This window comes from Thunnus thynnus, chromosome 10 (assembly GCF_963924715.1).
Source record: "Thunnus thynnus chromosome 10, fThuThy2.1, whole genome shotgun sequence".
Taxonomy (NCBI): Eukaryota; Metazoa; Chordata; class Actinopteri; order Scombriformes; family Scombridae; genus Thunnus; species Thunnus thynnus.
The window spans coordinates 30,076,848-30,102,057 of NC_089526.1; the positions used below are offsets into that span (position 1 = coordinate 30,076,848).

A 25,210-nucleotide genomic window follows, 5' to 3' on the forward strand; every position below is an offset into this window, starting at 1 on the left:
TCAGCTTTCTCTTGAGCTGCCACCTATGCACAGATCATGTAGTCACTAACAGTGGTCACAATGGATCACTTATTAGCTCATGGTTCAAGAATAGAGTGGCTTCTACATTTGTGACCATTTCTAATGTGAAATTTGTTTGACATGAAAATTCCATTTCCATATTAAGTTAAAAATAGTGCACCATCTTAATTTTTTGCACTGTAAGTTTTTATGATTTAACAAGTTGTACCATTTCAATATTGTTACACTGTATACCCCAATGATTTTCGTACGGTCCCCTAAAGCTCCAAATTTTAGCAGTTTGATAAACAGGCTTGACTGTCTAATGAGCGTCATTTCACTGTCATGTGCTGCCTGTGAGAGGCATTTAACCCAATGTTAGGTGAGAAATGCACAAACTAGTGCTAATAAACCAATACTTTTACAAGAAAGGATAGAAATCACTTCATATTAACTCAATATTAGAATTTTTCTTCATAGTCTTTCATAGGACCCCTGTGTTTTCACAATTTACATGAACCCTCTGTGCCAGCTCAGGCTCACAAAGACCTTGAAAAATTGAATAATGCGCAGAGGAACAAAACTACTTAACCACTTAGCTAGTGCACTAAAATATACCTTCAAAATTACACCTTCTTATTTTGGAAAAAAGGCATGAATATAATGCTAAGAGTTTTGAATGAGACAGAAAATCCATACTGTGCTCCCAGACGTGGTTGGATTACAGAATGAGTAGGAACACAGTCTCAGTATACAGAAATATCTTTAATTCATAAAAGATTTACAATATTTTACATATGACACATAAGTAAGGCAGGGTAAAATATCTTTGGCACACTCCTCAGTTTTTATTGTTGATATAGACAGAAAACATACAAAATGTTTTAAAAAATACATCTCTATGAAGTCTTTTAATCTCTGCATTCAAAGATAAGTAGTAGGATTACTTTCCCTTTTTGGCTGATTTGTCTCTTATGTACAGTTATTGTCTCTATGTACATTGTGCTTGTTTATCTGGCAAACAAGTATAGCTGGGTAAAAACAACACGGTTGCACACACGAGCACACACACACACTCTCAATCACGCACACACACATACACACATTCCTTTGATTTCCTGCTGGTGAGGATGGAGTCCACAGCATCATTAGTGTTAAGGCAACATCTCTGCTGACATTTTTGGCTCAAAGTCGGACACATAAAGGCACTTTTAGGCGAAAGCTCTCCTTAACTCCAACACGTTAGAATACATGAAGATAATAAAATGACAAACATCTGTAATGCATAAGTATCACATGGTAAAGTGCACGTCAAATTTCTTTGGTTTAATAGTTATTGCCCTGTTTACTTCTCATAAAGAGAGTGACCTTTCGCTCAGAGAGAAGCCTGTCTGACTCTTAAAAAAATACTGTCTCCATGCTCAGCACATCTTTGGAAGCTTCCAGTTAACTTTGGCTTTTTGGCTCTTTAGCTTTTCAGCTGATTAAGGCGAGTTGTTACATTTTTGACGCAGTGACTTCCAAAAGCATCACCCAGAGTTTGTCTTAAAAGCCTCTTCTTCCTCTCTGGGCTAGAATTAGGTATGACACTGTAACGTAACTCAACCTGGCTCAAAGTCCTGCGATCCAGGAGCTCAACTCCTGATCCCCACTGTTGAGGTTTCTGTCTTCAAATCCCATCAAAATGAAATAAGGGCCCTTGTTGAGGAAAATCTCCCTCAGAGTCCATGGAGATGTTGAGCTTCCTCTCACTTCTCGTCGCTCACGGAGCAGTCCGCAGCTATGATGTCCTGTATTTCTGTGATTTTCACCTCCTCCTCAGGGATCTCCACCTCCACCATCGGAATTTTCAGCTCCTCGGGGATCTTCTCTGCTGAGGAGCTGCGGCTGGACAGTTTGTCCATCTCGTCCTCGACCTCGGAGATGCGTTCGGAGACACAGTGGGCGGTGAGACGGGCCTCGGGGTCATGGTCCCAGCATTCCATGATGGTGGCGCAGATCACTGCTACGCCCTGCAGAGGGAGAAGTAGAGCAGGAATGTGAGACTCATGACTTCAAAGCATGTAGTGCCGATTTTAACATTGACTAAAGGTAAAAGTAACTAAGTCAATTTTATTTATATAGTGCCAAATAATTAACCGTAAAGTAGGCAGCAGCATCTTTCCTCCATACTGTCCAAGCAATACTTTTTAATGCTGTGTTACTATCTACACATCACTGCCACCTTCTACCACTACCACGTTCATACTACAATTATATGTAATATGTTCGCATACTTTCATTGGCCATGGTACTACTAATTACTGTAATTGATTTTCTCCCATTGCACAGCTTTATTTATGCACAACCCTTAAAGAGAAAGTTCAACATTTTGGAGAATATGTTTATTTGCTTTCTTGCAAAGGGTTAGATGAAACAATCAATACCAGTCTCATGTCTGTACGGTAAATATGAAGCCTTAGCCGGCAGCCAATTATCTTAGTTTATCATAAAGACTGGAAATGGGGAGTCATGTCATCCCCGTCAACCAGTGGAGAGTCCAGTAAGTTCCTGGCCTGGCAAAGAAACAGGTGTTGCACTTACCTCTCAATTTTGGTACGGATTAAATAAATGACATTCAACATATTATTTAGTGGGCTTTAGAGGTGCTGGTAGGTGGATTTTGTTACCTTTGGACAAAGCCAGGCAAGCTGTTTCCCCCTGTTTCCAGTCGTTATGCTAAGCTAAGCTAATCAGCTGCTATGGTAGCCTCATATTTAGCATAAGAGTGGTATCTTCTTATAATCTATTCTTGTTTTGGTCATCAACCTCATTTCTATAGTTTTCATCGAAAAGGTCTGATAAACCAACTGTGCACTATCTGCTCCCAAACTAGAGACAAAGTTAACGACTAGCTCATGAACGTACTGGTGCATTTGCAGCTAGCCAGATATTTTTCTCTTGAGTTTATAGAGACTAGCAGACCAACAGAGCTAATGGGAGAGTGAATATTGGAGTAATAATTATCAGGTGGCCAGAAACATGTCTCCAAATAAATATTAATGTTGCTCTGTGTCTATTGTAAACAGAGGAAATGGCTTGCAGACACATTTATCATACTAACTTTATAAGATTATAATAAGTCAATTTTGTGTTTACAGCTTATTGTGGCTAAAAGTCAGCTTATGCAGCTTTAAGTAAATATGTGAAGAGATGTTTAAAACATTCTGCTGGCATGTGTTCTAATCACTGGCCTTCTGAATACACACATTATCAGATCACTGCTCTCAGTGTTGATGTACAGATTTAGTTTTTCCCCCAGATATTAATACAGAAAGATCAATAGCTGTGGTGTATCCCAGTGTGTCTCACCTGATGCCTGAGCCAGGTGTCAGGAATCTCAGGTCTTCCTCTGTCTCTCAGCACGTTGTCCTTCATGCTCTCCACACAGGGGTGCTCTCGCACTTTAGAGCCATAAGCAGGCTCGTAGTCCTTCACCTCTGCAATCACAAATACACACTGTGGATCAGATATGGACTGCAAATCATCACCTGTGTCTCAAGTTAGCAAAAATTATCTTATCTTTCTTCCTGTCGTGTTGTCTTTGGCATCATGTGATTATCGTTTGCAACACACCGGCAAATATGTGATGATAAGAAGATGTGGGGGAGTTGGCCAAGTTCAAGGACACAAAACAAGCACACATATTGTGTAGCATGGCTTATGCCACAGCCAAACTTAACATGTTATTAAATTAAAAAAAAAAAAAAATATATATATATATATATATATTTAAGAGGAAGACAGAGTGAAACAGGTGGTGTGTTGAAGTGTGAAAGCATCCTGGTATGAGGTCATCCTACCCCAAACCACTGGGCAGTTATTTTCACATGACCTGCCAGCTTTGTACACTGGCACCAGTATTGCTGACAGAGGTAAATAAAATGGCTTTTATAATGTCTCCATGGGAGGGAAAATGCTCGCTCTGGCACTTGAACGATGATTGTTTCTAAAAACAACAAATCGGCTTCCGCTAACAAGCAATTACTTGCAACCTCAGACCGTACAGAACAACAAACTCACAATTTGTCTTTTTTTTTTTTTTTTTTTTTTTTACTATTTCATAGCAGAAGGAATGAAAGAGCATAACGTCAAAACCATGAAAAATGAAACACAAAGTTCCGGGATTTGGTCCAGACCTCATGAAACCGAACTCACAACAGCTGCAGTCTGTCTCCAGCCCCGAAGAGAAAGCTGTCAAGATCTCACAGTTGCTGTGAAATGAGACACTAGTCACTGCAAAGTCATCCTTGTTTACCCATCTGGGCCAGAAAATGATTTGCAAATATTTAACCAAAAGTAGAAGCATCAAGTTCTCTGTACCTTCCCTCCTTCTTACATGTAACAGCTTCTACTTCATGCACTTCACAACCTGTCAAACACTGAGTATTATTCACTTATGTGTACTTTTTGGGGTGTGTTATATTTGGCAGCATCTAAGCCTTTTTTGGTCATGTTCGCTAAAATATCTTGAATATTCACTGTCAAGGCAAATCACCACTGCAGCACTAGAGACTGCGATGATTACTGTAAAACACAACAAGTGTTCCAGTCCTTCCATCTGTGTGCTCACCCACATATCTAAGACTAAACATTACAACACATACAGTGACTTCAGAATTTACCTCCAGTCAAATCAAACTTCCACTAGCAATCTTCAAACTGACCTTGGGAACAGCAGTTGAGAAAATAATCAAACCACACGGTCCATTTAGTAGCTGCTGTGGAGCTTTCAATCATATCACATGATCATCATCAACAGATGGAGTTCGCCAAGTTGTCATTAATAGACTGTTCGCTAAACCCCTCCCTCCTTCATCTCTATATGTCAACTGGTGAGCATGCTGACTGTTAGCCTGGGACATGCAGCTTTAGCCTCAGTCTTTTAGCACGATATCATGTATGTAGTCATATTGCGCACATTTAAGACCTCTAAAACTGATCAAATCTGCCAGTGACAGTTGTCATTTCAGCCAGAAAAATCAGTTGTTGGTTAGAAATGAGAAGCCTGCCTTTGTCTACAACTGTCTGAAATCAAGAACCAATTATTAAGAATTTTGAGTAGTAAATTTGTTACTGTTAACTGCACATATGCAATGATAGGTGTAGCAGTAAGGGTTTAGTAAACGGTCAATTGTAGATGTTCAAATTTCCATTATTTTCTGAGCATTTTCGATCATCAATCTTTAATTCCATGACTCTACCTACTGATGAATATCATGTGATACGATCAAAAGCTCCAAAACTGCTACTAAATGGACCTCGTACATAACATAATCTGCTTTTGCAAGTGCAAATATCATATGTTGTTCATGTCAATTAGCATTAAGATGGTATGATGAACTCTAGGAAAAGCTGCAATAGTTTCATATAAACCACGCCCCTGTGGTCTCTGCCGCTATGTCTTCAAACACAGGAAGTGAGAAGGTTGGAGTGGAACCCCCGGACAGGAAGTTGGAAGGCCGGGATCGGGGCTGCACAGAGAAGCTGACTCTACAGGCCCACACTTCCTGTTTTTGACATGTGGAACTTCCCCCGTTTTTAGTATTTTAAAACAGGACCGAGCTGAGCCCGGCCCATTCCCCTGGAGGTTATTTATGCCAGGGCTAGTATTGTGCTCTGTTCTCTGCTGTTTAGATCTCCTGCTGCGGAGCTGGTATAAATACCACACACTTTCCTGGACTCCATACAGCTGAAACACAGAACAGCAGAGGGCTGACCTAAAATGAGAAAGTCGAAAACAGAAATAAAAAGAGGTGGAGCACTTCTTAAACATCAAGACATGATGGAGTGTAAAAATCTCATTTCATGCTCTGATTGATTTGGCTATTACACACTTGTCCTCATGTCTGTATGAATGATATCTGGGGCATTATAAATGAGAACAGACACACTGACTATCATTGCAGTCTGAGAGGTGCGGCCTGCTTCTCTTAAGGAGTTCTGGACATTTCAAAGCTATGAGAAGAATTTCATCTGTGGTTTGAGAACAGATTTCACAAGAGAGTGCAACCAGAGCCTCAGTCTCACTTTTCCCTCGCTGTCTGGGGCCCGTAGTTAAAACCCTGGTATATCCAATCTAAGGGGCGGAAAGTGGTTTACGACAGTTTCCTTTTCAGATTATCTGTCTGAAACCTTTGTGGCCTGGAGGTTAGCAGAAACCTCTGTGGCTGGCTACGCTGTCTGGGATCTGCTATCTTGAAAGAAACACAGCTCCATGTTTGGTGTTCAAGAGACCTTAGACTCTCAACAGGCGTTAAACATGAGACTGATCCCACACTGATGCAGAACAAACTATGTCCTACATGTAAAACGAACCTGCATAACCTCTAATGAACCCCACTCTTTTATCAAAACAAGATCTTCTCTCCATCCAAACAAAGCATCCGCCCATCTCCAGAGAAAGTTGTGGGCTGAATTCCTGCGGCAGGTTTGTGGCTAACACATTAGGGGGCTGTGAAAGTTTAATGACAGCACTGCTAGTGGTGTTTTGACGGGGCTTTGAAAGACTAAAATAAGAGGGGGGAACGCCTTTGCTGCAAGCAGGTGAATGTAGTTATATCCGTGCCCCTGCCTAAAAATGACTCAGTGCAGTCGCTTGTTAAAAAACTGGTCATGGCAGGTTCATTTATGACGCTGAACATGATTGACTCCACTCCTTTCACTCTTTTGCGCATGATCTTGGAACTTGGTGAGGTGCTACGTAATCAGTTATTATGCCTGGTATCTGCATGCTTATGTAACAGCAGCCAGCGTGTATAGTGCCGTGCAGTGAGTAAACCTCATTCCCCAACACCTTAAAGGTGCAGTGTGTAGTATTTAGTGGCATCTAACGAAATAGACTTGGCAGAAATGGAATGTAATATTCATAAGTATGTTTTAATTAGTGTGTTTTAATCACCTGAAACTAAGAATCCTTTTGTTTCTGTTATCTTAGAATGAGCCCTTTATACCTACATAGGGAGCGGGTCCTCTTCCACAAAGCCCACTGTGTTGCTCTGCCATGTTTCTACAGTAGCCCAGAGCGGACAAACCAAACACTGGCTACAAAGTTCAATAATACAGCTATGAAGACCTCTAAAGCTTACTAGTTAACACATTGTATCTCATTTGTTGAGTTTTATGCTCTTACTCTAGTTTTTCTTTCTGCCCAGCACTTCACCAAGAAATAGTTACAGGATATGATTTCTACTACAAATTGTTGTTTTTATATTTCAGTTTGTGCTGTATGATCTAATATGTTCATGACCAAGTATATTGTCTGAAAACATCTGCCTGCTGTGGTTGAAAAAGAAACTATGAGAGCAGTGAGAGTGAACAATTAACTGAAAGACACTATAAAGCTCTGTGGGTTCACATTAGACATAGTCATTTTATCTATTACTAAAAAATATATAGATTATAGCATATGTATAATGTAATACAACTTGTTAATTGATAATCTTTAGAGGTGCTGGTAGGCTTATTTTTTTAAACTTTTGACAGAGCCAGGCCAGCTGTTTCCCCCTGCTTCCAGTCTTTATGCTAAACTAAGATAATTGTTTCCCACTTGAGTGTGGTATAGATCTTCAGAATGTCAAATTGTTCCTTTAGCCCCTGAGGTGTCCTCTATCTCGCAGCCTTTACACCAGCGGGGTACTGTATAACGATCATCCCCTCACCAGCTGTTGCCAGTGGGTGTCTCCCTTCGTAGACCGCAGGCCTTTTGCTTGGCACAGTACAAACTCTTCGTCCCGCTCCATTACCCTGCATAACCCTCAGCTCAGACAGAACATACAGGCCCTGCCGCGCCCTGCAGGCTAATTCAGGATATGTAAATAAAATGCTCAGGGAGAATGTACTATAACTGACCACAACAACAATGCCAGTGCAGGGTAGTATTTCTATCCACCATTCTGTCTCTTGTTGTTGGGGTGGCGACAGAGGACACACACACATACACACAATCACAGATTGAGACATAGAAACAGAGCTAGATGAGGGCATACCACGATGGCTCAATGCACCTCGCTCTCTGAAATAAACACACACACACACACACACACACACACACAGACAAACACACACATGTCGGAATGTGACTGTCTAGCTCTAAATGTCTCAGACTGTCTAGAAAAGCCCACTAGACTGAGGGAAGGAGGTGGACCGGAGAGACTCCCTCTCTACTCTCATGAGAGATCATTTGTGCGTGTGTACTTCTATCTTTGTGAGGTCCAATTTGAGAGAGAAGACTGAGTACATTTTTGGAAACTGGGGACATTTTGTCCAGTTCAAAGTTTTGTTTGAGGGTTAAGACTTGGTTTTAGAGTTGAGAGATGGGTTTAGATTTTTAGGACTATCTGCTAGACATACTGCTAGACTACCGCAATGTAAAAAATATATAAAAATGTATTCAAACTTATGAGTCTTCAGCAGTCTCAGTTCAAGTCAGTATCTTTGTTCTGGTAGTCACATGTAAGTTAGTGGCCAGTATTTTGTCCCAACAACAAACTTATATCACAAGTACATATACCTCTGCTTTTCTGTGGCATTTTGAACAATAAAATACTAAAACTTTAGAAGATGAATTTGGCTAACAGGCTACTGAAGTCTCCTCTTCATGGCTGATCTTTTCACTTTTTGTCAATCCTGTCTCCTAGAAAGTACATTTGTATACTACTAAATTTTTTTCCCCAATTACTTTGGCAAATGTTAATCGCTATCTGGATTAAGTTCACAGTTAATATTTTTTCAAATGAATAAAGCGCTACATTTATATATCGCTCTGAAGTCGGAGGAGGGAGGTCGGGGTGGATGGGGAACGTACAAAATGCAGGACTCGGGTTTGCATCCTGAGTCCTGCATGTGTTCAGGTTTAGGCAAAAAAAATCACTTTGGTTAAGGTTAGTGAAAGATTGTGGTTTCACGTAAATGTTAATGAACATGTTGTGCTTCAAGTCACTGCAGACTTATTTCTGTATTAAACCAAAACCACGACCTTTCCCTAACCTTAAGAGCTGCTAGTGTCTACACATAACCTAAAAAGTTTAATAATGCTGTAGTTTCAACTAGCAGACTGCAAGATCGAATATTTTGTCGGGAAAAAGATTACGCACATTGTCTCTGTACATTTTACTCATATGATCAGTATCAGTGTTTTTGAAACTAGCCAAATATGTTAATTTTATGGTGAGACAAAACCTAATTCGTCCAGCATTACACTTCTGGCAAAACTGCGTTTAATCTGCATTCAAAGTAATTAGTAGTAACTTTGTGTTAGTTCAATTTATTTATACTTGGGGGAGTTGGGTTAAGCATGTAGTTGTGATGATTAAATTTAGGATTAGTGGAGCACAGACACAGAAAAATGTAGGACTCTGATAACAATTAAACTTTGATGCCAATATTAGAACTACTTAGGTACAAACACATACATGCTCAGAAACACACCCACACCCACCCACCCACCCCCCCCCCCCCCCACACACACACACACAATTCCATTTGAAAAATCCCCTTACTAAATTCTTGTGAAGACATTAAAGCCTCATGAGCATAGACAGTCACACACACACACACACACATACAAACACACACACACACACACACATAGCTGAAACAGGTACAGTATCCACTCTCTCCCTGATTTCCTGCCCAAAGAAGGGCAACAGCAGAGTTTAGATTGTCTCCCTCACATATCAAACATTCCACAGATTCCTGCTGCAGACCTGGAGCTGAGGTCGAGGTGCAGTCCGACAGACAAGACCATCAGCCTCCCTGTTGACACACAAACCCTTAGTCACTGCATAACAGGAAACAGTAGGCCTGAGCCCACTGCCTGCACTTTCTAGGTCACAAACACACGCACAGACAGTCGGTACACACTACATGTCAGCAGTGGGAGAAGTACTCTCACACTTGACTTGAGTAAAATGTGAATGTGAAAATATTTCTTTATAAGGAAACGTCCTACACTAACTCAAGTTAAGTATTAAAATGAATCATCAACAGAAAAGATCAACAGCAGCTGAGGCCGAGCAGTCATGTTTATCACATTACAGATGTTACACAAACTGCCTCCATTGCTACATGTGAGCACAGATATGTAGGTGATACCTGACACACACCTTCATTATGTGACAAAAATATCCCCTCTACAACATGAAATCACTTCCAGTGAATCGCCCCGCCTGCTGAGATTGTTATCGTGTGCTAACCCCAAACCTGTGACGTGTTGTCACTGTTGCGTCATCTCAGTGATGCCTGCAAGATTCATTTTGTCCTGTGTGTGAGTGCACTGAACACGTGTGTGTTTGTGGTGCGTGCACGTGTGGGTGTGCTGACCTCCGATAGCTTCACACCTCGACGTCATCTCCCACAGCACCAGAGCCATGGAGTAAATGTCAGTCTGTTTGAAGGACTCGATGTTCTCCAGATTGAGCCGGGCCTCCAGCACCTCCGGAGCCATATAACGTGCCGTGCCCACCTGCGGTACAGAGACAGGAGGAAGGGTTAACACACAAGTACTAATACATTCACTGAGCATATTGCACTTAATGTTCCCTTTGCCTAATTAGATAGACAGAAAAAAATACAGGATCAACAGCATGTCACATGTTGACTTTTTTCTCTGTCTGGCTTTTGATTTATAGTGTTCTTGCAGCAACAGCCGGTTGGGTTCAGTGACAATAAATGTGACTCACTTCCTGGCTTCATTTATTATTGGATGAGATATTGGACAAGATACAAGACTACACTGGTGACATGTTTTCTTTTCAAGTCATTCAACTCTTTGACAATGCTGCAGTTGCACTTGAGCTTATTTTCTAACATAACATCTACAGTTTGCATGATAATAGTTTCAATTTTGTTGTGTTGCAGTGTTTGTGCCATCCAGATCAGCACCTTGTAAAATCTGAATAGAGTGAAGGGAGTTCTACACTTGCAACCAGAGGTGACACAAAGTCATTGGGCATCATGTAAGAACTATTGTAGACTATAATATTATCTCTCCTGTGACTGCCACATGACTTGACCACCTCCCATATTAGTCACGGACCAATTTGCTTTAGAAAGATGTTTGTTTTTTTAGCATCGAACTTCATGTTAAACCATTCCCACTTTATTTCTGTCACAGTACAGCGCTGCTCTGATGACACATTGTTGACCCTTTACTATTAATGTTTTCAAAGCAGAACTTGCAGTTCCAAAGTGTGAAATTCTTTTTACTCTTTGGTAACATTTTTGGGAATGAAATTTGACCAGAATTGGAGCAGAACAAGTAGCATTATATGGCAATTTTAGGGGCTTCTGTTATGCTAATGATGAAATCTCACAAATGTTCACCTCCTATTGAACAGGTGGCATGGGCATAACCATGCATTCTTTGGGGGGAGGTCATGTCCCCCCAATACTGAGAAAACACCAATTTGTCACCCCCAATAAACAATAGAATTATGTTAAATATGTCCTCCTTTTATGAACCCCGTCAATGGATCTGTATCTTGTTATTTCCTATTTATTTTCAATTTTTTTCCATTTGTTAACTGTACACTCCGTTGCGTCCATGGTTATCTTGCACACACAACTCGGTTGTCTGATTTAGCATGTTGTTCTTGCTATTAATGTTCGCTAAAGAAGCTAAGAATCAGGTCTCCTAACATTCTAATCCGCTCACGTCATTCTGTGCTGTGATGGTAATCTGATGGGTTTTTTTAGTCAGTGGAGGTGAACAAATGGAGGAAATACCGTGAGAGAGCAGGACCGGCAACCGGACATATGTTTTTTTCAGACAGTTAATCACTAGATACCTAAATAGGTAATGTTAGCTTAGTAGATAAGACAATAGCTAACGCGTCAGGTAACTGTTGCTACTGTGTGTTGTACGCTTTTCTTTATACACTTACTATATAGCTAGCTAAACAGCATGATAACATTGAAGCAAATAAGACTAGTAATACAAGCAGAATGTTCGATGTATCAAATTAAAATGATCATCAAGGTCAGTCATTGTTCTTCTGGTAAAATAATCATATCTGGTCACAATACAGGCAGCACAAAGAGACAGGGAGAGGGAGAGGCCTGCTGAAAGCAGTGGCCAGACAGGAACATGTTCAGGAGATACAGAAGATCAAATGAGAAATTAACTTGGACTTAAAAGACCATAGCACATTTACTTGTTAAAGGGCTAATCTGCCACTTGTTCAAGTACAGCATTAGTTGTCATTCTAATCACAATATTTACATAAACATGCTTTAGGTATGTGATTTTTCCCCATTGGAAGCTACACTATTCTCTACTACTGGAAAAGATATAATTTTAATTGGTTGGTGAGTTAAAGTAAACAGTAAACATAAAGCAATTGACCAAAACAAAAAAGTGGAGGGGCAGCCACTATCTCAGAGAAATCACAGACTATTCCTTTAAATGTGAATTCAAATGGTCAACGTAGTCCTCAAAACTGTGTTCTAAATGTACAAATTTTCATATATAAATATCATAGAAATTGTGGGAAATGCACTTTAAAAAATCATTCTGGAGAAGGGCTCTAATTTGGACCCCTCATTCTTTATACCATGGTTATGCCCTTGATGAGTGGTATTCATCACGTTGAAAGAAATGATACACGACAACCTCTGAGAAAAAAAGTTAGAGAGATTAAGGAAAAGAATACAAAAATGTTCTTGCATGAGGTGCATCATTTTACAACATTTAACAGCAATTCACTGCAATTTTGATCATGAGATGATGCTCATGGTGGTTATTTCTGTCCTCTGTACCTGTAACAGCTAAGGTTAACAATCGCTGTAGTGGGTTTTATGTCTTTGTTTTTTTTTTTTTACATGACATCTACAGTTTGCATGATAATAGTTTCAATTTCGTTGTGTTGCAGTGTTTGTGCCATCCAGATCAGCACCTTGTAAAATCTGAATAGAGTGAAGGGAGTTCTACACTTGCAACCAGAGGTGACACAAAGTCATTGGGCATCATGTAAGAACTATTGTAGACTATAATATTATCTCTCCTGTGACTGCCACATGACTTGACCACCTCCCATATTAGTCACGGACCAATTTGCTTTAGAAAGATGTTTGTTTTTTTAGCATCGAACTTCATGTTAAACCATTCCCACTTTATTTCTGTCACAGTACAGCGCTGCTCTGATGACACATTGTTGACCCTTTACTATTAATGTTTTCAAAGCAGAACTTGCAGTTCCAAAGTGTGAAATTCTTTTTACTCTTTGGTAACATTTTTGGGAATGAAATTTGACCAGAATTGGAGCAGAACAAGTAGCATTATATGGCAATTTTAGGGGCTTCTATTATGCTAATGATGAAATCTCACAAATGTTCACCTCCTAATGAACAGGTGGCATGGGCATAACCATGCATTCTTTGGGGGGAGGTCATGTCCCCCCCAATACTAAGAAAACACCAATTTGTCACCCCCAATAAACAATAGAATTATGTTAAATATGTCCTCCTTTTATGAACCCTGTCAATGGATCTGTATCTTGTTATTTCCTATTTATTTTCAATTTTTTTCCATTTGTTAAGGAAAACATGAGTGCCCCCCCTCCCCCCCAAACTGTACACTCCGTTGCGTCCATGGTTATCTTGCACACACAACTCGGTTGTCTGATTTAGCATGTTGTTCTTGCTATTAATGTTTGCTAATGAAGCTAAGAATCAGGTCTCCTAACATTCTAATCCGCTCACATCGTTCTGTGCTGTGATGGTAATCTGATGGGTTTTTTGGTCAGTGGAGGTGAACAAATGGAGGAAATACCGTGAGAGAGCAGGACCGGCGACCGGACATAAGTTTTTTTCAGACAGTTAATCACTAGATACCTAAATAGGTAATGTTAGCTTAGTAGATAAGACAATAGCTAACGCGTCAGGTAACTGTTGCTACTGTGCGTTGTACGCTTTTCTTTATACACTTACTATATAGCTAGCTAAACAGCATGATAACATTGAAGCAAATAAGACTAGTAATACAAGCAGAATGTTCGATGTATCAAATTAAAATGATCATCAAGGTCAGTCATTGTTCTTCTGGTAAAATAATTATATCTGGTCACAATACATGCAGCACAAAGAGAGGGAGAGGGAGAGGCCTGCTGAAAGCAGTGGCCAGACAGGAACATGTTCAGGAGATACAGAAGATCAAATGAGAAATTAACTTGGACTTAAAAGACCATAGCACATTTACTTGTTAAAGGGCTAATCTGCCACTTGTTCAAGTACAGCATTAGTTGTCGTTCTAATCACAATATTTACATAAACATGCTTTAGGTATGTGATTTTTCCCCATTGGAAGCTATACTATTCTCTACTACTGGAAAAGATATAATTTTAATTGGTTGGTGAGTTAAAGTAAACAGTAAACAGAAAGCAATTGACCAAAACAAAAAAGTGGAGGGGCAGCCACTATCTCAGAGAAATCACAGACTATTCCTTTAAATGTGAATTCAAACGGTCAACGTAGTCCTCAAAACTGTGTTCTAAATGTACAAATTTTCATATATAAATATCATAGAAATTGTGGGAAATGCACTTTAAAAAATCATTCTGGAGAAGGGCTCTAATTTGGACCCCTCATTCTTTATACCATGGTTATGCCCTTGATGAGTGGTATTCATCACGTTGAAAGAAATGATACACGACAACCTCTGAGAAAAAAAGTTAGAGAGATTAAGGAAAAGAATACAAAAATGTTCTTGCATGAGGTGCATCATTTTACAACATTTAACAGCAATTCACTGCAATTTTGATGATGTGATGATGCTCATGGTGGTTATTTCTGTCCTCTGTACCTTTAACAACTGAGGTTAACAATCGCTGTAGTGGGTTTTATGTCTTTGTTTTTGTTGGCCTGTTAGTCACAATGGAAATTAGGAAGTTGTTTTTATTGTGTTGGCCAACGTCCAGTTTCCTTTGGTTGGTTGCAATAAAGTAGATGTAACACTCATACATGTATCTTCTGTAAACTGACAATATTTATTTATATCAATATTTCAATATTTTATTTGTATTATAATCACACACTGGCCCCTACTTTGAGCTTGGGGAGGATGTCAAGACATTCCATGTGAAGTCTCGAGTCACTGGTGTTAAAGTCACGTTTTTTGATTTTGTCGAGTCAAGTCTGAAGATTAAAAAGGTTCTGCCAACCTCCTCCCTTCTCCCACGCACCAAAATGCTGTTTGAGTTGATTGGTGACTCTCAATTGCCTGTAGGTGTGATTGTGAGTGTGAATGGTTATCTGACTCCATGTGTCAGTCTTGTGATTGACTGGCGATCTGTCCAGGGTGTACCCCGCCTCTCACCCAGTGTCAGCTGGGATCAGCTTCAGCCCCTTGTGAACCTCTAAAGGACAAGTGGCTATAGCTAATGGATGGACGGATGATCTGAGGTCATCAGACTCTTCTTGCTAGTTTCCATGTACCAAGCTGTAGTACTGCATGGTAGGAAACAGCTGATGCTGTGGCACAACATTGAGAACAGCTTTGACCTTTCACTAAGCAATGTTTGCATGAATCACTCTTCATCTGCATAACTGATGCTACCATTCATCAGCATTTTACTTTCAGGGAAACTGTGACCTCATGGTTTCTCATGCCAGAATGTAATGTCAGTATGTAATTAAAACATTGTAAATGCTGCACAGCATAATTCTTAACTGTTGGTTTTCAGCATTGTATGACCTCAGATCTATCAAGATACCTTTGTGGTATACTGATAAACACAGGGAGTGGAAAAAGCTAGCTGCCTATGTTTGAAAAATCTTATTGACATAATATCTGCTGTTGCATGGGGGACAGTTTTTGGAGTGAAGTGAAGGAAGTCATGGTCTCTCATGTCAGAATTAGAAAACGAGGAAACTAAAACATTGTAAACGCTAAACAGTATTACTTTTACCACTTCTTTCAAAACCATCAAACAACTCTTAAGTTTGGTTGTCAACATTGCACAACTTTAAATCCATCAAAATACTTTTGTGGTATATGGTTAAACACAAAGTTGAACAAGATTGCTTGCTATTTTTGCAGAGTATTTTTTGACATAATACCTGCTGTTGCATGCGGAACACAATTTTTATACAGGGCAATGAAAATTTTGTGGCTTTCCGTGTTTCTACACACATTTTCCCGAGCTGGACCGCTTGAACACACACAGAGGTTATAATTACAACCTGCAAGCTGGGAATTTCCAGCTTCCAATTGTGAAGGGAAAACATATGACAGGAAAGGATCATGATTTGAACATTTGAATGGATAAAATGATGCTGCAAATAGCACAGGAACAAATGTAGAGTATTGCACTGTTAACCACAAAAGACTGAGAGACGGCAGTAGTTGATGTGCAAGAGTCACAGCCAGGTTTCCTCTGTGTTTGCATGTACTGTATGTGTGGAGGTTTGAGTAGAGGGTGGCAGAGGGGTCACAAGTGTCTGTTTAGCAAGTTAGTCAACACCCTCTCACCTGTCACTGTTGCATTTCCAGCCAGTGAATCATAAATCATGAACAAAGGACAAAGTCACACAGACTGAGAGTGAGCTAAGAGCTGCCTTGAGGAGTCTGCATGTCACAACAAAGCCTCTCCCTTTATCCCTTGATTGTCTGTCTGTCTCTGTCAGATTCCTTGTGTCAGCAAACGAGATGTATCCCAACAAAACACACTCACAACAGAGGGAGTTTGATGTAAGAAGGCAAAACAAACACAACTAGATCATACCTCATCAAAAACCAGACCAAAGCTGTTCTAATGCAGGGATTTGATGACAAACAGAGAGAGTTACCATAACAGCAGATGATACGATTTCCCTACAAAAGCTGCAGCTTGTAGCAACATATTCAACACCTGACAGTAGTATTTAGGTTGGTAACCACTGTTAGCAGAGATTTACAGGGAGCTGTCCCACTCATACCTGCCAACATTTAGGTTTCAAAATACGCAAGGTTTTTTTTGGCAATTTATCACAAAATCACTGCAGTTTAATACTGTGGTGCAAAACACATAATAATTTATAATAACATTTATCATCCTATGAATGTAACATTAATAAGTGTGTCTATGCATTTGCTTCTGAGGTTTTGTGTGTGTTGTTGTATGCTTGTAAATATGCATGTTTGCTTGTAAGTGAGTATGAGTATCTGGAGTTTTTAGGTGGAATGCTGTCCTGCCCTGACATTTTGACAACAGCTGAGTTAGCTGGCCCGCCTGCCTATGCAAAGAGCAGCTGTGCACACACCCATTGAATCGTATGTAGTGTATGGATTGTGTGTGTAGATTGTGTTTCATAGATGATCCAGCAACTTCGGTAATGTCAGACAAACATACAAAACTTATGGATACGACAATTATTCATAATAAAGTTTGAGGGCCAGGCAGATTACAGGATGGCCTAGAAAAACAGGAGTGTTGGCAGGTCTGGTCCCACTACGCATCTTCATAACAGTAGTCATATTTGTATATGAGACTTATTAAGCCTTGTGATAAAAACAAAGCGATTTAAAACTTGTCATCTGACCTGTCCACTGTTGGCGAGGTCATCCACAGACAGGGTGCTGTCCAGACGGAGTCCAAGCCCAAAGTCACACAGGCAGCACGACAGGTCGTTCTTCACCAGGATATTGGAGCTCTTCAGGTCTCGGTGGACTATGGGCACCTTCAGGCACAATCAAAGTAAAGGCGTCAGAGGTGCTAACTAGTGTCACTTTGAAAATAAAAAACACTTAAGTGGTAATGGTAGACATGAAAATTTAAGAGAGAAAAAATTAAGTTGCAAGTGCATACAAATAGTGTGTGTTATGAGATATTCAAATCTGAAATAAATGTCTTTTTTGATTTTCTGTCTTATAAGTAGGGTTGTCTTATGTTTGGGCCAATTCGGCATATAAATCAATGATATTATATCGGACAATGACAGTTCCATAGACAGACGTGGAGAGCACACAGATATTCACACAGTCCTACCTTAGGCCGTCCACAGGGGAGGCGGTCACTATGGAGATGAGCGACACCTCGGGCCAGAGAGCTGCCCAGCACCTGCAGCTCCTCCCAGCTGATCACATGACGTGTCAGATGCTCCTGGAGGGCAGAAGGATGATGGGATTGGAAACATTTTGAATTCTGAAACTTACTTTCCTACTGTGAAAATTGCACTTTACAAAATGGAGTAATACACAGTGTTACTCTGATCATCTAACCTGTAGGTTTCCTCTGGGGTGGAAGGCAGTGATAAGCCAGTACTGTTTCTCCACCTTCCTCTCCTCAGCTGTCAAGAAGTGGAGGATGTTCTCATGTCGGAGGTCTGTATTAGAGAAGATGTCCTTCTCGTTCTTCCAGGAGGCGTACTCCTCATAGGGGAAGATCTTCACAGCCACTGTTTCAAACTGATCTGATGTGGTCTGCTTCAGCTTAGCCTTGTATACCTGTGCGAAACGACCTTTTCCCACCTGAGATAGAATCAAAAGATTTTCGTTAGGATAGCTGAGAGTAGAATAGCTTGACAAAACAACTCCAAAATACTACTAGGTCTTTGTACCAGTAGATCCAGCTCTATAGGCAGCGGCTCAGTGTTGTGGTTCAGGTTGTTGGCGTGCGTCGAGCTGCTGTCTGACCTGTCATCATCCATCATGATGGCGCAGGCGTCACTGCAGTCCAACCCGCCGGCTTTTGACTTGCGCTTCTTAATGCTGCTCTCCCATTCTTGGTTGAGCATACGCTGCCGATGGGCTCTGTACCAGTAGAACATGCCCACAACCACGATCAACACCAGCAGGAGTGGCAGCAGGCTCACCAGGATCACCGACACCAACGGATTGTCTGGAGTTGGATCCACAACTGGCAAAGAGGAAAGAAGATGAGATAAGTAAAAAGGTGTCAAAGTATCAAGAGGCTCATAAAGAGGCAAATGAGAGGACAATACTGGATTGATGATTTGGAATAAACTGGATCAACACATATCCACAAACACGATGTAGCAGAGGGCAAATCCAACCCACCATTCATGACATGCCAGAATTATATTTAGGTACTAGCAAGTTATAAAATTTCCCCATGTAAGAGCTAAAGTACTTGTGGGTTCTTAGTGACATTAAGACTAACTTTGAACTGAATGTTAAATGTCAGCTCTGAATAGGTTTATAATGCAGCATGTGCTATTGTGGTGAACACTGCAAACATGAGTCATAATGGTTTTCTCTCATGCCTTTTTCTTTGGCTAGAGGCGCTTTATGCTCACATATCAGGGTTTTCCCTGCAGACCTAAAGCTAAGGTGGGCTGACTTAGTGAGTGGGTTTTGTAACAGCCAACGTGGGGACCAAGTGCTGCTGATGAACAAGAGTAGCAGTCATTCTGGGAATGTTGGTTGGCTCTTAATGCAAACTAAGCATTTGAAGTGGCTGCCTCAGTGTAAAAGCCAGTAAAGAGAACTGTTTATGGCTTTACTGTAAAGCAGTTGCAGGACATGTTGAGTTGGTCAGAGACAGCAGCTTAACTTAGGTGTTAGGGTTAACCAGAGAAGTTGGTCTAAATCTACATTTGAGCATTTTCTGTGCTTTTTGTTTGTTTTTGTTGGTCAATCAGTTTTAGTTTAGTTTAGTTAGTTTTGGTAATTAGTTTAGGCAAAGAGCTGCAGTTGCAGTTGCAGAATTTTGGGTTAACTTAAACATCCAACATGGCAGCTCTGTATGATATATGGCTAAGGATAAATCTGATATATGTGACACATTTACCAAGATTCATTCTGTAAACCTTAAGATTTCAGTCCTGGTTGATTTGGCAATAACTGTGGTTGTCAAGTGCGATTTAATACTACTAGTACAACCACGATCTGATTTCATGTTGCACACGGTACAGGCAGTTTTCCACATTAGTACTGCAGTACTGTGGCTGCTGCTCCTTGTTTCATTACTCCCTGCAATATTTAAAACCTAAAACAATGCTGAAAATGACTTGTTTTGTAGATGCATTTTGATGAACAATCAGCATTAGCACTAACCTCAGTGCCAAATATATTGTGTTTCCTATGTGTGTCTTATGTGTATAATACAGCTGTGTGTAATACAGCTACAGTAAACAGTGGAGCTGAAATCAGACAAAACAGTAACGCTGGAATACATGCATTGATTCCTGTGAACCCTGTATGAATGTGAAGGCAATTTGATTCCAAATTGGGAATGGTGGACCCTGCCACTAACAATGAAAACTACTATGCAAAAAGGTAATTACAGAATTTAAATTCAATGTAATTGAATGGATATCACAGAAAATCTTTAAATCACTGAAATGATTTTCATCACTGTCAGTAAGAGGCAATAAGGTAGAAATCGAATCTATAGAAACATAAAACAGTGCCTGGATTCCATTTTTGCCTTGAAAGCCCCTGTTTGTTATTCTAGTACCCATAAACATTTCTGAGGATACATCCAACCTCTTCAAAAAGAAGCAACAGCCCACTATTTCCACATGAGAGTGACTAAAAGGGAAGCCAGTGATGTAAAGACAGGTCTTTGCAGGACACACAGTCTAATTTGTGTGCTTTGGGTGCTGCATGCAGCAGCGGCTCACTGCAATTTCCTCCCACTACTCATACAGTAACAGTCCAACACAAGCGAGCCCACCACAGGAAGGTCATTCTTGAAGCCTGTGCTATGAAAACAACATGCTGTTCCCCACTCCACAGAGAGCTGTAAATCTTGTCCTTTCCATCGTAACAATGAGTTTAAAAAATGTACGACATATGGGTCTGTATCTTTAAGTTTGTGATCTCAGTAGGGAGCTGACTCAGTACTCAGCCAATAAGCCTACAGTGGACACTGCCAACAGTGTGAGCAGCTTTTACAGCTTCATGAGCTATAGCATTAACTACGTCCTCTGACTCTGACTGCCAGCCTGGACAGACCGGCAGCCAACCCTCAGAGCTCCAGCGGTGGTGAGAAAACAGTCGAGAGCCTGTCTGCCTCGGCTTGGCCTGGCCTGGCCTGGTCTGCTCTGGCTGGGCACCTTTTCAAAGAGTGTCTCACTCAGTCCCTCAGGGGAACAGTATACCCTCCTGAGCAAAGCTGCCACATTGGCAGGCTGGAGGAGCTTGGAACTGACCATTGAAGAAGTCTCACCACTCTGCATCTTTTATGAATTAGTACTTAGAGCAACAGAGAACACATGCAAAAATGAAGCAACTATAACAACTTCAATTGACAGTTTCCTAAACCCCTGCTGCAAACAGTGATTGTCCAAACAGAGCTTAACAACCATAATTAAGCACGGCCTTTCAAACTTTGTATTTCTCCAAATATTGATGTGCATGGTGCTGTAGTAGGAACGATACTCAACAACTCTTTTGACTTCTAGAAGGCGGGGACCTTTCCAGTCGCCTCTTCGTCAGCTCCACTAAATTTGTGCACTTTTGTGAAATTTTACTGAATAATATTGGACAATATTGGACAATGATAATATATGACTACGCGTCACTCATCAGGATAAGGAAATGGTCAACTCACTACTTTGAAATTTCTGCTCATGCTGACTTTGCTACTTGGCTGGATGAGGTTTTCAAATGTAAACATCAGAGTAAACAATGTAAATATCTAGGGAAATGTGGAGGATAAAGACCAGCTATGATAGCAATCACATAGACAAGCATCTATCTCAACATTGGGGGAAGCACAGGGGAAAACGTAGAGGGATTAAACACCAGCTGTGTTCACGGTGTCATGGATCTTCTCTGCCAAGCATCCTGCTAGCCAATGCACAGGTGTTGGATAATAAACTGGACGATCTCTGTGTTTGCATTGGTTTCCAAAGGAATATCAGTTACTGTTACGTCCTTTGTTTCACATCGCTGTCTGGTATTCCAATCCTGGAATACCAGACAGCGCCATTCAACCAGGTGACTCTTTTTCTGTATATCGATCTGACAGAACAGAGGATTCTGGCAAGAAAAAAGGAGGAGGAGTGTGCTTTATGGTGAATAAAGATTGGTGTGACAGTGGTTATAGTAAAGTGCTATCACGCTCCTGTTCACCTGATCTGGAGTTATTGTCAATCAAATGCACTTTCTACCAAGATAATTTACATCAGTCATTATCACAGCGGTCTACATCCCACCACAGGCAAGTACAGAGCCTACAACTTACAGCTGCAGTCTGGAAATATGGACAATTACAAAGTAGCAGCCTACAATGTAAGGAGGGCAGTAAAGGGGGCAAACAGGGGACCATGGGAAGAAAGTGGAACTACAATTTCAGGACAGCAATCCCAGAAGCATGTGGCAAGGTCTAAGAGCTATGTCAGATTACAAGCCCACTCCCCTTACCCCCCACTTGTCAAGTGTTGATGTGTCTCAAGTAAGTAAGTTGAACAACTTTTATGCTCGCTTTAAGGCCATCGGCAGCCAGCAAGGAAAAACAGCTGAAGCAGAGGTTAATGGATGGGTTGGTACAACTTTGACACCTATCACCCCTTCTTAGCATGACGTCAGAAGGGCTATCAAGCATGTGAACAGCATGGGCAGCAGGACCAGACGGTATCAGTGGACGGGTCCTCAAACTATGTGCTGACCAACTAGCGCCAGTGTTCACAGTGATATTCAACCTGTCCCTGGCTCGGTCTGTCATACCCACATGCTTCAAGAAGTCCACCATCATTCCTGTGCCCAAAAAAAACTACCAGCCAGCCTGAACAACTACCGTCCATGGGCACTCACCTCTGTAGTGATGAAATGTTTTGAATGGCTGGTAAAGGATTACATGTCCTCCTCACTACCCAGCACACTGGACCGACTACAGTTTGTCAATCTTCCCAAATGATCAATGGAAGACGCTATAGCACACATCCTCCACACCACCCTATCTCACCTGGACAAGAAAGGAAACTGTGTGAGATTGCTGTTCATTGACTACAATTCAGTGTTCAACACCATAGATCCCTCCAGGCTTGTCACAAAGCTCAAGGACCTGGGATTAAACACCTCACTGTGCATGTGGATCCTTGACTTCCTTATGGGCAGACCCATGAGTAGTAAGGGTAGGTGGATACACCTCTTCTACCTCAATCCCTAACACAGGAGCGCCTCAGGGCTGCGTTTTGAGCCCCCTGCTGTACTCCCTGTACACACGACTGTTCAGCCACTTCTGACTCCAACACCATTGTCAGGTTTGCTGGCGACACAGCTGTGGTGGGCCTGATCACAGATAACAATGAAAAGGCTTACCTAAAGGAAGTAGAGGACCTGACCTGCTGGTGTCAGGACAATAACCTACTCCTGAGCATCCTGAGCAAGACTAAGGAGCTGATAGTGGACTTTGGGAAGAAGCAGGGAAGGAACTGTGCCCCCCTTAATATAAAGCTGTAAACAAGTCCTCAGTGGAGAGGGTGGACAGCTTCAAGTACCTTGGTGTCCACATCGCTGAGGGCCTGACCTGGGCACTGTATACTGATTCAGTGGTGAGAAAGGCAAGGCGGAGACTGTTTCACATCAGACACTTAAGGAAATTCTGAGTATCCCCTTAAATACTGAGGAATTTCTAACCCTGCACCATCAAGAACGTCCTGACGGGGAACATAACTGCCTAGTATGGAAACAGCACCGAGCGGGACTGCAAGAGTGGTTTGTTTGGCTGAACATAGGCAGTACTTTACCCTGTCTAAAGGATATTTACACCAGGCGCTGCAAGAATAAGGCTAGGAGAATCATTAAAGATCCCAACCACCCGGATAATAGCCTTTTCCCCCTGCTGCGGTCGGGATGAAGGCACCGGAAACACCAGGCCAGCACTGAGAGGCTCAGGACGAGCTTCTACCCTCAGACCACTAGGATCCTAAATGAGGTCACTGTCTAAGACTGTCCCCCCCACCCCTCTAATCATACCCATACACATATATCATTACTATTTTTTTTAATTATTATTAATCTTTACTTACTTAATCTATTTTTATTGCTCAATTTGAAGGAATTTATATGCCTGAATGATTGCATGTGACAAATAAACTTGATTAATTGATTGATTTTGAATATCTTGTTTAAAGCCTTTTCAAAAACATATGAGACAAAAGTGTAAAAGTTATCATCTCAAAGCTGCAAACGTTAGCATAACTAGCTTGATGTTTGCAGAGTTAGTTTTAAAAACGTACCGTTCTAGCACATCAACTGTGTAGTATTTCTATATCAAAGTTTAGGCCAATGTTAGCAGCTCTGTCAAACAAGCAGTCAAACAAGGTTATGTTCGGATGATATCAGAATGTAATCTTATAATTATCCTTATCATACTTATTAGGACTAGTGGTAAGGATGCTGACTTTTTTCCTGGAACATGCAGCTTTAGCTTCAGTCTTTTGAAACAATATCATATATATAGCACTCAAGTACATACTGTATTCAAGACATCTTTACAGGGTTCAAGCTGACTTGTGTTTTTTCTTTAAACAACTCATATGGAGCTAATATTAGCCTAATCAGCCAGTTAGCTACAGCTGATAAAAAACCGCCAGGCGCCAGCAACAGTTGTCATGTAGCCAGCAAAATTGATGGTTGCAAGTTAGATATGAAAACCTTGCATTTGTCTACTGTACTGTCTGGAATCAGGGACTAAGTTTCAAAAAATACTAAGTGTGATGGTAATACCCCCAGCAGTATCACTGGAAATTGCATGAACCACAGACAGCTTTGTAGGTGCAGTAACAATAAGCAGGCAATAGCAGCATGAGGAAGCAAAGTCTGAACTACTGTGTGAAATAAACATTAGAGACTCTGTCATGCCAACACTTGCTCTAACCTTTGTTATAATGTGTGCTGTAATAGTTGTAGCTATTTTGAACTGCTGTGCCCAAAGCAACAGCTGTCATAAGATTACACAGCCTCATTAACTGTAAAGTACATCTGATTCACTTGCTTTAAACTCTCCTTCTCTATAAAGATGCATTTCCTTTGAATAGATCATTTCTTTATGAAATTACTTTGGGCAAAGCAGCGGATGCAATGAATCAAAAATACTGAGCACAAACACATGCACAGATTTTTAGACTTGAGACAACTTCAAAAGTCTGCTAGTGAAAGGGGTTGCAAAGTAAGACTGCCAGACAGTCAGACACTACATCTCGATTTCCATGTGTCTGTACATGCGTGTATGCTTTAAAGGTTTAAAGATTGCGTAGAGGTTTTTGAGGTTTTAGGTTTAT

At 40.9% G+C, this 25,210-nt stretch overlaps 1 protein-coding gene and 1 long non-coding RNA gene across 2 annotated transcripts in view; both read right to left on the reverse strand.

The window, feature by feature from the left end:
* LOC137191953 (uncharacterized) overlaps positions 1-25,210 on the reverse strand; it is a 300,725-nt gene that overhangs the window by 200,302 nt on the left and 75,213 nt on the right. The window lies entirely within an intron of this gene.
* Positions 747-25,210, reverse strand: part of tgfbr2b (transforming growth factor beta receptor 2b) — a 44,085-nt gene continuing 19,621 nt past the window's right edge. Inside the window, exons 4-10 of the mRNA XM_067602448.1 lie at positions 18,575-18,873; positions 18,237-18,485; positions 18,004-18,117; positions 17,558-17,695; positions 10,363-10,504; positions 3,352-3,479; positions 747-2,012 (exon numbers count right to left, since the gene is read on the reverse strand). Of these exons, the coding sequence (XP_067458549.1) occupies positions 1,749-2,012; positions 3,352-3,479; positions 10,363-10,504; positions 17,558-17,695; positions 18,004-18,117; positions 18,237-18,485; positions 18,575-18,873 (1,334 nt within the window). The 3' untranslated portion in view covers positions 747-1,748. The remainder of the gene's footprint in view (positions 2,013-3,351; positions 3,480-10,362; positions 10,505-17,557; positions 17,696-18,003; positions 18,118-18,236; positions 18,486-18,574; positions 18,874-25,210) is intronic.